We start from the raw sequence: 17,666 nt of genomic DNA on the forward strand, positions 1-17,666 counted from the left end.
TATATATATCGAACTTGTGAAGTAATATTGTATACTGCGAAACATCGCTTGAATACATGTCAGAATCTTTGTATGTTAATACATAAAGGTTCTACCATGGATCTAGACTCCCCTAAAAATATATCCATTGTATACTTACACGTCCTTAAACCGGGAAGTGAAACAAATTTAAGCAAAGGTTTTCATGTCTTCAGTTTTGCATAAATGCTATCTATAAACTGGAGCCATAAGGACTTCGGTCCTGGACCAACTACTTCCATAGCTCTGCCATGCTGGCAACTGTCGAACGTTTCTATCTATCTGACATTGGCTTTTAACAATAAACATCGACCATCTCAAAACAAAACAAGATTTGAACAGATCGATTTTACAATTAGTTAGACTAACTTATGAATTATTATCCATATCATAAAAGTAAACGTTTTCGACTTGTTACGTATATTTTGTGATATTAATGATTTCATACGTTTTTTTTGTCAATAATCTATATTCATTTTCTTCATAACATTTTGAGCATAAATGGTTTAATATATTAAATATGTATACACATCTATGTAACACATTCTTATGTTATATATTTACTTATACACATTCATGTATTTACAGTTGTATCGATATTCATGCACCCATCCACTCACTCACTCACTCACTCACTCACTCACTCACTCACTCACTCACTCACTCACTTATTCATTTGTTCGTTCGTTCGTTCCTCCATTCATCAAATCATTCATCTATTCAGGTTCTTTCGTGTAGGGTCTATGTTTCAACGCACCATTCTCGTAACTTAAAGCCAGATATATTATTCCGCTCTCACAGTAGTTCTTGGCGGAAAAATATTTGTTTCTTTTTACGACACTGACGTTCATCCATTCATTACATCTAAAATGTATCTTTCTTTGCTGTACTCTTTCTTACAGTTGCAGAATCGCACCCAGATCTTTGCATTTATTCAGGCACGCAGTACAGATGCACATGGGCCGAGATTATGCCAATTAACTAGTGCTGTTCTCAAATAATCTTCGTTGTATGAATCTTCTGTTGAATATCCCATAATTTCACAATGATTGTTTGAATATTACCACATGAATCATTAAATTAGGTACACAAAATAAATCTTCATATCAAAGTAAGTATTCAGAGTTCAAACACGTCAGTTCTTCATCACCTGAGTTTGTTTGTTTGTTTGTTTGTTTGTAATTCACTTCACTGAGTCATGTTTACAAATAAAAACAAAAGATTAAGTCATTCCATCGCAACTTGTTTGTATTCTGTTGTTTCAGTAATTTCAAGGATAGCAAACATCGACTTTATCACATGGCGGCATTGACACACACAGTACATTGATAAACCGGACAAACACATTTTCCAAGGACGTTATATATATTCACCTTGGATAATAATAATGAATGTTATACCACACAGTCACGCGTACATGTGTCGATCATGAAAGTATAAGGAATTATTTAGGTATGTTTTGAAAATCGGCTTTTTTTATGATAAATAATGTAAATATTTAAACAAATATACATTCAATATTATTTTATTCGTACGTATTCGCAACGTTCAGTATAGGTATATGTCGTATTTGATGATAGTTCTTAGGTCTAATGAAAAAAATATTATATCGGTAACCCCCGCCCTACTTGATTTTTTCCTCGCCCACCCTACACGTGTTCATCTAGTTTGAGAAAAGACTTTCTCAAAATGTAGTGAATGTCGAAATTTAATAATTCACAGAAAATAGAGATGTCATCATCATATACCCTAAAATCTAACTAATATCTTCTTAAAAAGTCACTGATAGTTTTAAAATATGTGTAATGGAAGTAATACGGTATATATGCGGGTTGGTTGGATGGGGGTAGGGGTGGGGAGTGGGGTGGAGTGGATGGACGAAGTTGGAGTAGGGTGAAGATAGGGTGGGTTGGATGGGTGAAGTGGGAGTCCTACCGTAGCGGAAAAGAAAAAGAACGGAGTGTCACCGACCACAAGTTCGCACTCGCGTTCTATACCGGCCTTCGCTCAATATGAATATTAATGAATTGAGCTCGTCTTGCACATACACGTTTAAACACCCTTACTCAACACCCCCACCCCACCCACCCCCTTACCCCCACCCCACCCCACCATAAAAAGTGACATGACGTACAGATGTTAAAATGGAGTACATGCCACGGTGTTTAGGCCATGTCATCTCCTCAAATTAAGGTAACCATGACATATCGTAGTAGCTAGCTTTGATATTTTATACAGTCGTGTGTAAAGAAATGACCCGGATCTTTATTCATGACGCGTGTTGTCTAACAAGATTGATATCTACAGGCTGAATATAACAAGTTAAAAAAAGCTGAACTTGTATTTGTAAGATAAATTACTATTGATATGAAATAATTGCTGTAACCCAACCTTGCATTTTTATTTGTATTATACATCAAACCTTATGCGCGTACATGAAGCTTGCAAAAACCAAACTATAAAACTGTTTGCTATATTTCGCAAGAAAAAGGGCGATGAGAAAATATTGCATTATCTATAATTAATGTACGTTGTTTGGTTTGAACTTAGAGGGAAGGGATACATTGTGAAGTTGCGTTGTTTAATAAAATAATTTAAAGAACTCGAATGTTAAAGATCAAATATGTTGGTTTCAACAATCACTCATACAGATTTACAAGAATAATACAAACTATGAAACCCAATACAATTTAGGTCATAGGTTAACCCTGGTACGTAACTATTCTTCCTTTCAAATTTGACCCCATATAGCGATTATTAGCGTCATAACCCGTCACAAAGCCTCCGATTGTCTGTAATCTTTCAGTACATTGCAGGCCAAATTTGGACCTGGTTTTATATCGACATGTTAATAACCAAGTAATACAAGTCAAATAATTAACTGAAAGATAGCATTCATTTTTAATAAATAAAAATAAAACATTTGCATCTTCCCTTGCCTTTCTTTCGACTTTATTACAACAACGTTGTTAGACACATACTCTTGCAAGAATCGCGTATATACTAGTATGTGAATATCTGTGTCAAGAATAACTTGGGTAAGCTAAGCCTACACAGAGTAGAATTAAGCTTGACTGCAGGGAGTTGAATATTATCGAATATATATTAAATAAATGGATGGATGGATGGATGGATGGATGCAGCTATGAATACTGCATGTACGGAGTAGTGAGTTGCTCCCTTCGGATTTACACAATGTAATTTTTTGTTCTTTTCCGATGTCGATCGCAGTACATGTACACCGAAGCATACTTCGTTACCACACTGTAATACGTACGACTTTTCCAATTTCGTATGTCTTGATCCATGACTAATGAAGATATTGCACCGGGTGCTCCGAACGGTTCCACGCCGGACTAGCTTACATCTAGCTGCATCAATAGTAAAGGTTAGCTATTCATAAAATGCAATGTACAACATCGGCTTATACCTAGTGATGCAGCGAGGAGGGATTTGGGTAAAGTGCCTCGGGATTTGTGCTCAATCATATACCCATTTCAATAGTATCATTCGGTATATTATATTCATTCCCATTGGTAACTAGCATCTCTTACATAATGAGTGGGCCTTCTACCATTACCATAGTTGTAAATCTACAAGGCTAAATATTTAATATTGTGAAAGCAATCATCTTTTTATGGCATCTACTTATTTCTTGACCTGATAAATAAGCTTTGGGGTTGTTTGTTTTTTTAGAAATGATACTGGCATTGAATTTTAATTTCATTGGATTGTCCTTTTGTTTTACTTTGTTTTATCCACATTCTCACATTATTTCACTATTGCACAAAGAACTCTAAATTTGGGACACTAAACATGTACTGTATCAACATACATGCCTTATTCTGGTTAGCAGAAAGACAAAAGATTGCTTAGTTTGGCCACTAGGAGTGCTGTTCAGAAGCAGAAGTGAGGATACGATAATCTAGTAGTAAGGGTTCATGGGTCACCTGACTGCGACACTTTCTTTGAATTTGACCACTAGTTAGATTGAATATTGTGTTATTACATGTAAAGATTCAGTAATTGTCATATTTCACTGTAAAAACTTCAACAAATCTTATTTTTCAAAAATTCATTTTTTATAAAGTTTTCAGTTTTTGATTAACACTAGTACCTGTAGAAGTACATTCCCTTATTCTGCTTAAAAGGTGAAAAGGTGGAAATGATGACAGCTGTGTACAAAGTTTACAGGATGTGTAATTTTATTACAAGACTATGACCAGAATGAGCAGAGAGACAACAACCCAAACACAAAACATACATGTGCATTGTCATAGAGAAATGAGCAAATTGTCACGTCAACACTGTGACGAGTTCCTTTTAGTACATTTTAATTCACATTCCAGTGTTGCACATGGCACGGTGGTAAAACTATGAACACTTTCTTCAATATGTTAGTTTAAATAAGTGTAAACTATGACTTTATCATGTGCTTCTATGGTTATAATATAATGGTGCAATACTACAAAATGATGGTCTGTCTGGTACAAAATTTGAGTCAAAAATAGTTGTTGGAACAATTATGGGGCAAACAGTTATAATCAGTTATTGAAATGAAAACGAAATTTATTTTTAATTATGGTGTGAAAATCACTATATACATATTCAAACATGTTTGAAGCATGTCTATGATGTTATTTTACAATATTTCACCCAGATGTTCCAACCATTTTCAATTCATTCCAATCACATTAGTTTGCTTTAGCAAAGTCTTCTCCTGCTTTGATGTTAGCTTTGAGTTCTGGCAATGCTTCCACCAAAAGATTCTTCTCAAAGTCAGACAGTTCGCCAAGACCAAGGTTCCTCTCCAAGCCATTAGGCTGTAAAAACAAAAGAAACCGCAAGTTGTCAAAATACCGTTGAGGGCGCTACATCAACACCATCTGCATATGTCACTGAACTGCTGTTTTGTAAGTTATAAGGGATGGTCAGGGAAAATAGCTATAGAATAAGATGTTCCTCACTTGCTGCAAACAACTATCCAAATTTAGGGTACCTTAATAACCTCATAAGTACTATTTTTTCCTTCACAATTTTACATTCCAAAGTGAGGATAAAGACAAGCCTCGTATCTCTTATGGTGTTAAACTCATCCTTGAGGGTCAAAATAGAACAAAAAGGAATTCTTAGCAAGTGCAGTTGAAGTCATAGCATCAGCCAAGATATAGAGCCCTACCAACACAAAACAACAAATAAATATTACTTACCCCAAGAAGAAGTGGAGTAGAGAAATACTTGGCCTCTGTGACATCAGATTCAACAAATCCACATTCAATCACACCTTGTTTACCAGTCATTGCCGCAAGTAACTGAGGATACAGACAAACAAAAGTATTGTTAAATTTATAACGATGATTTACAGTATTGAAGGAAAATATGTACATCAATAAAATGTCTGTTTCACATAAATGTGTGTATATGTATGTATGATTATGTATGTATGTATGTATGTATGTATGTATGTATGGATGGATGGATGGATGGATGGATGGATGGATGGATGGATGGATGGATGGATGGATGGATGGATGGATGGATGGATGGATGTATGTATGTATGTATGTATGTATGTATGTATGTATGTATGTATGTATGTATGTATGTATGTATGTATGTATGTATGTATGTATGGATGGATGGATGGATGGATGGATGGATGGATGGATGGATGGATACTTTAGCATATCATAACATTCAAGTAATTCTTACTTGTATGACAAAACATTCTGCAACATTTGATGACAACTTATTTATATATGTGTACAAATCTGGTCAGTTAAAATCTTCACCAATATAATAATCAAAATAACATTATTTAATGTTATCACAAATTATACATTTCATTATTGTACAAAAAAGAGCAGTGTTTTTGCTAAGGTTGGGGAACCCTGGTAACAGAAAGTGGAAATATGGTAAAACTGCCATAGTTTGGAATACATTGTAACATACTTTTTGGTGGGGAACACTGGTAAAATGACAGGAGAACTCAGGTAGATTTTACCTGCTATCTTAAAAAAAAACACTGACGAAACACTGCAAAACTTTCATTAAATATTAAATAAGAGGTAGTTTTGACTTACAGATGAGGTGAATCTTGCACCTGCATATGCCATGGATAGTGTAGCTGATCCAGCACCCGCCTTAGCTTGGACAACCTCTGTACCAGCCTCTTGGATTCGCTTGGTTAGCTTGGCTAGCTCATCATCGGGGAAGGAAACTTTAGGAGTACACTGGAAATTAGACAGATGAAATATCAAATGAATTATTAATGCTGTTAACTGTGTTTTCAATGATTTACAGCAATTTTTTTTTCTATGCATGAATGTTTTGAGAAGTATTGGGCTAACTCTCAGCAGAATTAGCTTTGAACTGAAATAATGCTTATGGAACTGTCATTTTGATATGACATAGAGAGATAAACAACTAAAACTGTTACATGTAGCATTCTCATGTGAGCCATTTTAACATTTCAATGTTGCTTGGGAAAGTACATACTGATGAGGATCGTCAACCAAGACAGATCATACTGCCACCTCGTGGTCAGCTGTACTATGGAATTGTCATTCTGGTGAGGGTAGTCAACCAAGACAGATCATACTGCCACCTAGTGGTCAACTGTAACTATGGAATTTGTCATTTCGATGAGGGTCATCAACCAAGATAGATTATACTGTCACCTAGTGGTCAGCTTTAACTATGGAATTGTCATTCTAATGAGGAATGTCAACCAAGACAGATGACACTGCCATCTAGTGGTCAGCTGTAACTATGGAATTTGATGTTCTGAGGACGATCATCTACCTGAAAGTTCAGTGCTAGAAAACATTGAACTGCTTGAGTCTTACAACCTTTGTAAATCATTTGATCTACAAAAACTGATGAACATTTTTGGTCAAAACATTGCAATGATCACTGTAAGTGGTCAGTTTCACCACCGACTGTTTCTGCAGATTCATGATATACACTTCCTCTCACCTGTGATATAAGTGGTACAATAGTAATACCAGAATGACCACCAATAACAGGACATGCTGTCTGTGATACATCTAATCCCTTGGCTGCAGCAATGAAGGTGTTAGCTCTCACAATATCTAGTGTAGTTACACCAAATAATCTACTAGGGTCATAGACACCTGCTTTCTTGAATATCTCAGCAGTAATTGGAACTGTTGAGTTAACCTAGTGGCACAAACAGAGAATCATTAGCTGGTCAAAAATACAAATCATAAGTTCTGGATAAATGTATACTAATATATAATCTCTTAATTTGAACTGTACAGACTTTTGCCTTGCATGAAAAGGGTACGATGTCTGAAATTTATCTAAAATTCTTCCTAGAGTTGTGCATAAGAATTAAGATGGTTTAGTGATAAAAATAATATCTTTAGTTGTCAGTTAGAGACAAGAAAGGGAAAACTTTGTGTTTTGGTATCATTTTTGGATAGACTGGTGTGTCAGGGTTAACGACACAAGCAACACAAAATGGTGTATGATAAATACCTGGAGTGATAATCAACACAGTACTATATATAATGTATATGTATATGTATATATGTATGTGTATATGTATATGTATATGTATATATATACTAACTCAGCATAACAATTTGTAACAATATGTCTATACTAATATCATATATTATATAATATTATTACAGTTACTTACTGGGTTAGCAATAATACAAATCATGGCTTTTGGGCAATGTGTGGCACTAGCCTCCGCTAGGGTCTGTACAATAGATGCATTAGTGTTAAACAAGTCTTGTCTTGTCATACCTGAAATAACACACACATAATACAACTATGTATTAGTGATTCAGTTCATGGAATTCACAGCAATCAGATGTTTAAACATTTCTAAATACAGAACATTTCTTCTTTCCTTCTATTCATTATTTTCCTTTCAGTAAATTAAATCTTACCAGTAAATTTTTTTTTACTTTCTAAAACAATCCAAAATGTAATCCATAATGACATACAAAAGTAGACCACTGGTGTTTGACATCAAAAATTTTTTCTTCATATTAATTTATAACATTAAAAATACAATAAATTATAACTAAACCTATCTATAAACCTAACATTGAAACAATTATGTCTTTGTTGTTGTGCAGTTGGTCCACTCTACATAATACATTCTTGCTTGACAGTGCATTATGTAATCACCATGGTTACATAACTGATATGAAATCTCTCACTGGTTTACTGCATCACCACCAAACCAACTCACCAGGTTTCCTTGGTACACCTGCTGGAATCACAACAACATCACAACCCGTCAAAGCGTCTCCTAGTTCTTCGGGTCCCTTGTGACCACTGACCTTGGCTGGAGTTTCAATATGACTGAGATCTGCTGCAACGCCTGGAGTGTGTACAATATCATAGAGAGATAGATGACTGATAAGGGGGTTCTCTTTCAGTAACAATGACATGGGTTGACCAATACCACCTGATGCACCAAGTACGGCAACCTTCTTGTTTGCCTGTCAAATTAGAAAAATGGGGACAATGAATTAATGCAATTGTTCATAATTGTTGCTCAATAATCAATGATTCTCTGGGAAGCAGGAATGTTGACATCACAGGTAAATTGATATATTTTTGTACAACAATTTTGTTGTATTTCCAAGATGATGGTGAGAAAAGTAAAATCTGTGACTATCTATCAGTATCAGATTCTAATTCAATAATTCATTGCAGATAATGATATAATTATCACATGTTTGGTATCATAGATAATTATATATGGATTTCTCTATTGTCTATGGTTAAGTTCATTTTATCATGGAAGTATCACCCACGTGGGAATACTTCCATGATTTTATATATAACAGAAAAGGTTGCAAGTGAAGGGGGAGGGGCACTATTTAAAGTTTATTGTTCTACACTGGCTGTGAAGATCAAAGTGCGAACAGCTGGGCTTTCATAATTAGTCTGGGAAGTCCTCTCTCCTATTAAAGGGGGCCAAGCAAAGACAGTACTACGCGACACTGTTATCGGTTCTAGATTCACAAGCCTCACATTCTCGATATTCTGACAACATCTACTCGAGCCTCGAGGTGCCAAAATTTGACAAGACAAGCTAGCCAGGGTTCACACATTTCTAAATTCTATCTGGCACGTGCACGTATGCAGTTGTCCTTCGTCGACAGTTAGTAGCTTTCATGCTTTTGATTACTTACCCGACTTGAACTTGAGAAGTTCCTTGCAACGATGCAAACTGTGGTCGGTTTGAATATTCTCGTAAACATGATGTTTTGTAATTGTACCAAATTTGTTGTAAAATAATTCACTTTCCTACCGGCGATTTCCAGGTCAAGATGGCTGTATAACTTGTGCGCATGAGCAACATTGAGCTGCTATCACCCACAATACAGTTAGACAGTATCGAAGGACATCTCCAGGAAGTGTATTACCAAAGTGCATTGATACACAGCTGTCAGATATAGAAGGTATACTTGTTATCAATTGATTTTTACCGACTTTCACAAAATCGACAAGTATTTAGTATTGTTGTTCATGTTTATTTTGAAGAAATCGTGTCGATCATAGCTCAGTAATCGGAATCAAACGACCTATTTATTTCCAATGGCGGATGTTTTTTATTGTTTAGGTTGTCTGTTGTTAGGTCGGGATCGCCTGAACGAATATGAACGGGAAAATATACAACACCTGATTCCGCGAAATTGATATTTTCGAAAATCTGTTTAATCAATCACAGTCATTTCAAGGCACTCAATCAGAGAATTTATTTTTCCTTGTGTTCCTGGTTTTTAATTGACAGGAAGATGACGGGCGTGACAATGTGCGAGCCGACGGAGCTGTACAATATTTTACAGCAGGGCACAATGTATCCTTGTCTGAGCGATCCTAACTATCTGCTTCTCCTTGGTAAGTAATGACTTTACACTCTACTAAAATGACCATTTACGCAAACATTATAACTCAGCATTTCAAGCAAGCAGTGTCATAGATTTACTGGTGATAGTTTAATTCAGGCCGAATATTATGCTTTTGTCAGTATTAGCAGTGTGTAAATATTGTTCTGAAGGTTTACTTCGAAGTTATAGACAATACGTTACCAATGCCATGTGAAACATGGTTTATTTTGAACAATAAATAACAAATGACAACTTTAACAAAAGGGTCTGCAATGTTGAATCTTCGAGCCACTGTTTAATAGAAGGTTGTAAAAGCCACTTAGGATTTTATAGTTGAACGAAGACAAAAGGTTGTGCATGTATGGCAGGTTGTTTATCACTGGGGTTCAATGATTCTGTATATTGCAGTAACATATGATAATAAAATTCACACAAAGGGTTAATGTAAACAACCTTGTTAATCAGGGTGATCACATTGAAAATGTGAAGAAAAAAGATCATTTTGAACAAACAGATACATTTCAAATTGTTATACACAAACAAATATGTCCATACATTTTAAAAGTATGTTTTCACAATATCATTGTGTACATGAAATGTCAAGCCAATTTGAATGAAAATTAATTAAATTACTGAAATAAAGTACATTCTAACTAACATCAGAATCATCAACACACTCACACTTTATATGTTTCATAATGTTATGATGTAGGTCTCAATGATACTGATATACAAATGTTTTTACACAAAATGAAACTTAATAATGAAATTACCATAAACAAATTTAAAGCTAAAAACTTGCAATTGGTAATTTTTTAAGTAAGAGAGCTCAATTCTCACAGAGAATGGAATTAATAAACCTGTACTAGCTGCAACTGGAAAATTATGTTTTGATCACACTCACACAACCAACAATATATTAAACTGAAAAGTATTAAAATACCAATAATTAGACATTGTGCATATCAATTAGAGGTATGTAGTATAGTAATAAGTTGAAATCGTGATGAATTTGGGGGTGCTGATTTTTGAGTGTGGACCTACAAATTAATCTGTATTTGATTTATTGTACGCTATTATGTGTATTCCTACACAAACCCAGAGGTGATTCACTACTGTGCAGGGTGTACAATATTATGAGTAAGTTAACAAAACAGCAAAACAGTTTTTAAAAACATTCCAGTTGCAGCTAGTGCATCTTTAAAGTAAACCTTGAAACTGAGATTTGTGTACAAATACTGTAATATTTGATATATTGCCTTTTTCTTTGTTGACTTATAGATGCAAGAAAAGAACATGAATACAATGAAAGTCACATCATAACATCTAAAAAAGCACCAAGGGTAAGTTGACATTGGTCAGACTCACAAATTAATACTTTTGGCATGTACAACAGTGACAGACAGTGTATCATCAAAAAATGACAGACACAGACTATAACTAGTAATATTAAAACTATCAATTCAGTCTTTCCACATACATTGTTTACTGAGATACAGGAGAAATGAAGATGCCTTGGTGTTTCACCCATGGGACATGATGTTTTTATACACAAACAACTTCAAATGTAAAATAAACAATTATATTGGTGCCATGCATGGTATGAAGATGTAGAAGTAGACAAGTAATCATGTTGATTGTCAGTTGGAAAGTAAACATTTGAAGCCATTAAAGTCATCAAGTCCATAAGTGGAATTCCTGTTTCTACTGCACAGTGAAAGAATAGCAATACACTTTTCACTTTTTATTGTGATTGGGCAAAGGATTTAACTGTGTGGTGTATCTCTGTTATTGTTACTCTAGAATTGCGTTATGTTTATCTTTGCGGATTAATAAAAACTTCATGTTTCATGCGTGAAATACCAAAGCAACGTCATTTCTCCTGTAAGAACACCGCTGTAGGCTGTTCAACGTACAATCCCTACTAGTTTAATCTATTGAGATCTAATTTACATGATTATGTAATATGTTGTCAATTTATATTCACTGTGTTATCATTTGTATCTTTTGCAGACAGCAAATGAGGAATTTCTTGTTCCCTATGATGCAGAATTGGAATGTAAAACACATGTAGTAGTCATTGATAACAACACAAGGAGTTTGAAAGAGAAAGGTAATGCTTAAACCAAATTTTATTGGCTACACACCAAAATGATTGCACGAAGTTTTACTAGTTTTTCTGTTGCACACCTTCATTTACCTAAATATGACATTGTACAAGTACATGTACAAAGTGTAGGTAATTCGATGTTATTCCCCAATATTTTTCTTCATTCAGCCAAGGAAAACATGAGTGACCTAAGGAGCCTTCATCACTATGCGTCACTAGATGAGTAGTGACAACCCTTAGGTCAAGAGTATTTTCCTTGGCTGAATGAAGAAAAATATTGGAGAATAAACATAATTATATCAGTGCTAGTGCTATCAAAGAAAAATCGGCGAAAGTAATGGCACTTTTGAATGTTTTGAATCATAGTTTGAATACAGCAGAACAAGTGACATAGATGCTTGTTGTCATTGAATGATCAGAGTATATATTCCATATTTTATGTTCAACTTGGCTCGGGCATGGTATAATGAATGGATTGTACCGATCATTTTATTGAAAGGTCAAAAGTCACTCTAAAACCACTACAGTTATCTTTCATTCCGGAACAAATTTCAATTTACAGTACTTTTAAATAAATAGTAACATTTTACCTGTTGTGTTGTGTTGTGTTGTGTTGTGTTGTGTTGTGTTGTGTTGTGTTGTGTTGTGTTGTGTTGTGTGGTGTGGTGTTGTGTGGTGTGATGCTGTGTTGTTTTGTGTTGTGTTATGTTATGTTGTTTGCTTATTAAAGTGCCCTATATGGACTTCTTAAATTATAAGTAAAGGTCTTAGCACAGTATACAAAAAAGAGCCACATCCATCCGTCTGGCTCATAAAACAGAATTATATTTGCCTACATACCCTTAATTCTCTATACATTACCCAGTCTCAGTACATACCTTCCTCTTGCCATACTTACTTACACCATTCTTTTTACATAGATCTTGCTATGGAGTGTGCATTGGTCATGTCTGAAATGGGCAGTAAGAATCCTGTCAAAATTTTACGGGGAGGTTACGAAGACTTCTCAGCATTATACCCATTCCTTAGAACACAGAAAATCATGTATATGCCAAGAGAGTTGGACAATCTTAAAACATATCCAATCGAAATTCTTCCTGGTCAAATCTATCTTGGTGATTACGAACAGTCTTGTAGTCCAGTTGTACAAAAAGATCTCAAGATCAAGGCCAGAATCAATGTCACTTTACAGAACGACGAATTGTGAGTACTGTATTTCATTCATTCATTCATTCATTCATTCATTCATTCATTCATTCATTCATTCATTTTCAATATATGGGCAAAGAAAGTAGAAGACTGATTTATATTGTCTAAATACATTGCTTGTGTGAGATAATGCTTGTCCATGGTAACGACCTCCACTGAACTATAAATAAGGAATGGGTTTTAAACTGAGTGTTTGCCATAAAGCTGACATGATATAATTGATGTGAAATCATGAAATGATTCTCCAGAACCCAGAGTTTATAAAAATGTTGTTATTTCCTGGAGTGGCATTCCCCTTTGATGTACATCATTGGCCTGCCTCTTCACTAATAAATGATAAAACGAGCTTTGTTTGATTGAAAGATAAATATTATACCTGTGTTTAGAGAAATGATGGTGAAATAACAATGATGAACTTAAACAAGCCAATACATGTTACTTCTAGTACAATAAGAACAGAAACCTCATACCACTTAAGCTTAGTAGAATTATCTACTTAAATGCCCTGGTACAAGGATCTATCCTTCATGGTGGCTGGATGGTAAGAAAACACAAAATAGTTTAATCGTAAAATGGGCTAGTCAGGAGTTGTGGCCAGATGAAATTTATTTAAGGAGACAGCAGATTTCAGAGATTATTCTGTTGTGCCATGAATTGACTGGTTAAATTTGATAGGTCCAGTCAAGCCTTTCCATGACTGCAAATGATCTTTTATCTGACTTACCCCATATAGAGGGAAATAGAAATGAGATTGAAATTGTTAAACTGGAATGTAAAGGTGGGATGGTCCTTTTTAATCCAAGATAGGAATTTATCATTTTGTATAGTGATGTATTCATACAAATAAACTAGTCTAGATACTTACATGGTATCAAATCATATCATCTGAGTTCTTGAGATTTGATGCCACTGATAGACTAGACTAACAATACAGCGGTACCATGGATTTACCATTGTGTTATGTTTTCTTCTAGTTTGCCAGCAGACGACAATGAAAATCTCCTTCATATTCCAGTACCAGATGAAAATGATTCTGATCTTTGTTCACACTTAAAAGCTGCCTGCCAGTTTATTGGTAAGTTGTTACTTAACTCATCTATCTTTGCATTCACCAAGTGTATATGGAGTTTATGTTTAAATTGCATTATTCATCAGCTTTGTTCAAAATGACAAATGAAGGAAAACAAATTGATATGAAAATTGGACATCATGTATTCGAAAAATATACCCAAAATTTTCCAATTGCTTCCCTTTACCTCAGCATTATTTTGGACAAGAGTTTCCAAGGATTGTGAAGCTCATCATTTTATATATTTCCCATTAATGTCACACCATAGTGTACAGCAGGGCAGCCAATCATTATACTATAACTCTATTTTGTAAAGGTCGCATGATGCAGCTTTGATGAAAATAACTTTTCTGACTCTCAAATACAATGAAGATAAAATTACAGCCTCACCTATGTTATCAGTAACTTAACCTAATGTTAATTTGTCAATTTCATACTTAGTAAATTTAACTTATCCTGATGTGAAGAAACCGTTTTATTTTCTGTGAGTTGAGACCTTTGTCTCCTTTGAAATATAAGAAGTACATGTAGTGATATTCAATCATGTTGAATTTGCCTCCCAACAGAATCACATACTAAAGAGCGTGGAGCAGTATTGGTGTACAGTGATCTAGGTATTAGTAGAAGTGTCTCAGTTGTTATAGCCCACCTTATGTATCTCTACAAATGGTCACTTCAAGTGAGTAAATTACTTCTGTATTATATGCACCTTATGTAAGATGGGAATACTACTTGGAAAACAATTAGTTTTTGTTGTGTGCAAAGACTCACACATGGTACTCCTAAGTATACCAGGAGTATGCCACTCCAGGAAATGAAGTCATTTTTCTAAACAATGGATTCTGGAAAGTCATCTCATGATTTTAAGAGATGTTTTACACTGAAGGGAATAGACACTCATGAATATCCATTGTGTAACTATGAATATATCATTTCTGCTGACTCCCATAATGCAATAGTCCATAGCAAAGATACCCTATAAAGGCACAGTATCAGCTTGATGTTTCTCTGAAATCACAAATAATTATAGGTGATGTAAAATCATGAAATGACTCTCCAGAACCTGAGTGTTGCAATGAATAGTTTTTTATATGCAAGTACAAATATACAGGTATTTCTCTGAACCATGGAAAAATTAGTATGATTAAAGTATCAACAGCATTAGTATGTGGCTGTTTTGTTTGGATCTTGTAAGTTTTTCACTGTCATTGTAAGACTTGATGTGTAAAGAATAATAACTTTTCGTGCTAAGTTTTGTCAATGTTATCAAAACTGACATTCTAATTTAAGGAAATCTATATATGAATGATATCTATATTATAGTACAGGGATTTTATTTCACACATTGATTGAAATTGAACATGAAATATTCAAAAAATATGTCGATTATATATCCAAATATTTTTAGTCATTCACGCACACACAAACAGACAAGCACACACGTATGTACACACACATGTTGCACATACATGTGCATGCATGCGCACACATGCACACGTGCATGCACACACACACAAACAAACAAGCAAACGCACACATATACCATTTCTTTTTTTGTGACAAACAACATTTCAAGATGTGTAGGTGTTGCACAAAAAGTCCTATTAATTTGCAAACCCTTGTATTTTTTACCTCTGTCAGGATGCATACAATCATGTTCAACGCTGCAAAATGAATATCCGTCCAAATAGAGGATTTGTAGAACAGCTGTCACGGTGGGAAACAGAAGTCCATGATGGTGAAACCCTTACTAATGTTGCAGATCCAAATTATTAAAACCACAAAAAGCCTTTTATATGTGCACAAGTACTATATTATATATTTTTAGAATTTTAAAACCGTGTAAATTCATAGAAAATGTCCTTAAAAGTTCATAACATTTTTGTGTAATTTCATTTACTTTTCTTATTTTGCACCAGAGTACTAATTTCTGGCTCAGAACCATGTAGATTTTCTATCATTATTGTTCAAGTCATTTCTGCATTATTGCTAACAGGTGCACAATTAAAATTGACAGTTGTTCATGTTATAAATATCCTCAACAAAATGTTTGGCTACTTACAGTTAGATAATGAAATTTATCTCAAAATTAATTTATGTATAAATACAGCATTCTAGATACTTACTGCGATGTAACAGTGTAAGTCAAGTATTGTTACTGTGTTTACCCTGATATGTTCAGACTTGTACATAACAGTGATACTATACTTTGTTTTTAAACCTGTTATTTCAACATATATGTATATCTACTGAACTTGAGAGTGTATATATGTAAATAAAATAATTCAAACATTAATTCATTTTTGTTTCTTTGACTTTTTGTGTAAATTTGTTTCTGTGTTCAAAATGGGAACCTGGTAAGTCCAACATGAAGGAAATTATATTATATAAGTTACATCAACAAAACCGAAATGCATGTGTAGTGTAAAGGTTTTTGATGTCACCTATTTACATAATTACTGACTTTTAGGAAATTGGGCAATATCTTAAAGAATGGAAGCTTAAATTACATATAATTTTGCACATACGTTGACAAATTATGTCAAAACACACTTATCCTATAAAGCTTGTTGGTGTAGCTTTTAGTAGTAATAAGTCATTTGCATTATGAATGATTTTTGACAATCATAATGCATGCTTCAAATTGAAATGACTTGGTTCATATATTTGCGGTGGCATGCAAACACACAACCTATATTTTTAACAAATGGCAATGCATACTCACAATTTCATATCACTCGGTATGTAAAGAAAAGAGCAGTTTTTGGCTGTTCAACTCACAATATAAATATATATAGAAAATGGTCGCCATCTTCAACTTCCAGTACAACAGAGATTATGTATTCATTGTAAAACTGTAAATAATGTACTGAATGTCGAGCATAAATATAACTTTTTATTTGTATGTCCCTTTACCATGCGAAGAACTAAGACCACATTGGAGAGTAAATCCTTGCGAGTACAATTTAGTTCAATTTTTGTTATCACAAGATCAGGTCATAGTATTAGAATTATCCTTGTATCTTTAAAATGCAACCACTTTCAGTTCTAATTCAATTTTGTTTAGCTTCAAAATCTACAGCAATCTTGTTTTCTCATGTACATGGTTAGCATATTCAACCAAACACTTTAGGTGGAGCACTTTAAATAGCTACTGGCAGATTCAGAGATTGTTCAGGGAAATTGACTTTATAGTCCAGCTCCCTCTAGAAGTTAGTTGTTAGTTTTTATTTGTTGGTCACTGTCATAAATATCTTGTATTTGGTTGACATCACCTCAGATGTTCCTGAACAAAAGAATTTATACAAATTGACTGGTTACGTGGTGGCGCTGCTCATGTATAGTGCAGTCATCAGCTGTTCGAAGGTCACCATAC

At 34.3% G+C, this 17,666-nt stretch overlaps 2 protein-coding genes across 3 annotated transcripts; one reads left to right on the forward strand and one right to left on the reverse strand.

Moving 5' to 3' along the window:
* Nucleotides 1–4,216: 4,216 nt before the first annotated feature.
* LOC144448886 (malate dehydrogenase, mitochondrial-like) lies at nt 4,217–9,384 on the reverse strand. The gene is made up of 7 exons (XM_078139226.1): nt 9,204–9,384; nt 8,252–8,504; nt 7,688–7,797; nt 6,997–7,200; nt 6,102–6,251; nt 5,229–5,330; nt 4,217–4,841 (listed from the first exon to the last, which is right to left on the reverse strand). The coding sequence occupies exons 1-7, from the start codon at nt 9,270–9,272 to the stop codon at nt 4,713–4,715; spliced, it is 1,017 nt and encodes a 338-aa protein (XP_077995352.1). The 5' UTR covers nt 9,273–9,384; the 3' UTR covers nt 4,217–4,712.
* A 20-nt stretch (nt 9,385–9,404) lies between these two features.
* On the forward strand, nt 9,405–16,545 carry LOC144448887 (serine/threonine/tyrosine-interacting-like protein 1). 2 transcript variants are annotated; one of them, XM_078139229.1, is made up of 8 exons: nt 9,405–9,473; nt 9,806–9,912; nt 11,184–11,245; nt 11,916–12,015; nt 12,933–13,215; nt 14,196–14,296; nt 14,857–14,969; nt 15,932–16,545. In XM_078139229.1, the coding sequence occupies exons 2-8, from the start codon at nt 9,810–9,812 to the stop codon at nt 16,064–16,066; spliced, it is 897 nt and encodes a 298-aa protein (XP_077995355.1). In that variant the 5' UTR covers nt 9,405–9,473; nt 9,806–9,809; the 3' UTR covers nt 16,067–16,545. The 2 variants fall into 2 exon arrangements, with proteins under 2 accessions (XP_077995355.1, XP_077995353.1); XM_078139227.1 differs by lacking the exon at nt 9,405–9,473 and having other exon boundaries at nt 9,657–9,912.
* Nucleotides 16,546–17,666: the final 1,121 nt, after the last annotated feature.

Source organism: Glandiceps talaboti, chromosome 18 (assembly GCF_964340395.1).
Source record: "Glandiceps talaboti chromosome 18, keGlaTala1.1, whole genome shotgun sequence".
Classification (NCBI taxonomy): Eukaryota; Metazoa; Hemichordata; class Enteropneusta; family Spengelidae; genus Glandiceps; species Glandiceps talaboti.

Bases quoted from the DNA above. Each gene is read 5' to 3' on its own strand.
- LOC144448887 (XM_078139229.1), top strand. From the start codon at position 9,810: ATGACGGGCGTGACAATGTGCGAGCCGACGGAGCTGTACAATATTTTA. The intron at 9,913-11,183 runs GTAAGTAATGAC...GTTGACTTATAG, and splicing joins TAACTATCTGCTTCTCCTTG to ATGCAAGAAAAGAACATGAA. The intron at 13,216-14,195 runs GTGAGTACTGTA...GTTTTCTTCTAG, and splicing joins ACTTTACAGAACGACGAATT to TTTGCCAGCAGACGACAATG.
- LOC144448886 (XM_078139226.1), bottom strand. From the start codon at position 9,272: ATGTTTACGAGAATATTCAAACCGACCACAGTTTGCATCGTTGCAAGG. The intron at 7,798-8,251 runs GTGAGTTGGTTT...GTGTTATTTCAG, and splicing joins AGGTGTACCAAGGAAACCTG to GTATGACAAGACAAGACTTG. The intron at 4,842-5,228 runs GTAAGTAATATT...TTGTTTTTACAG, and splicing joins CTACTCCACTTCTTCTTGGG to CCTAATGGCTTGGAGAGGAA.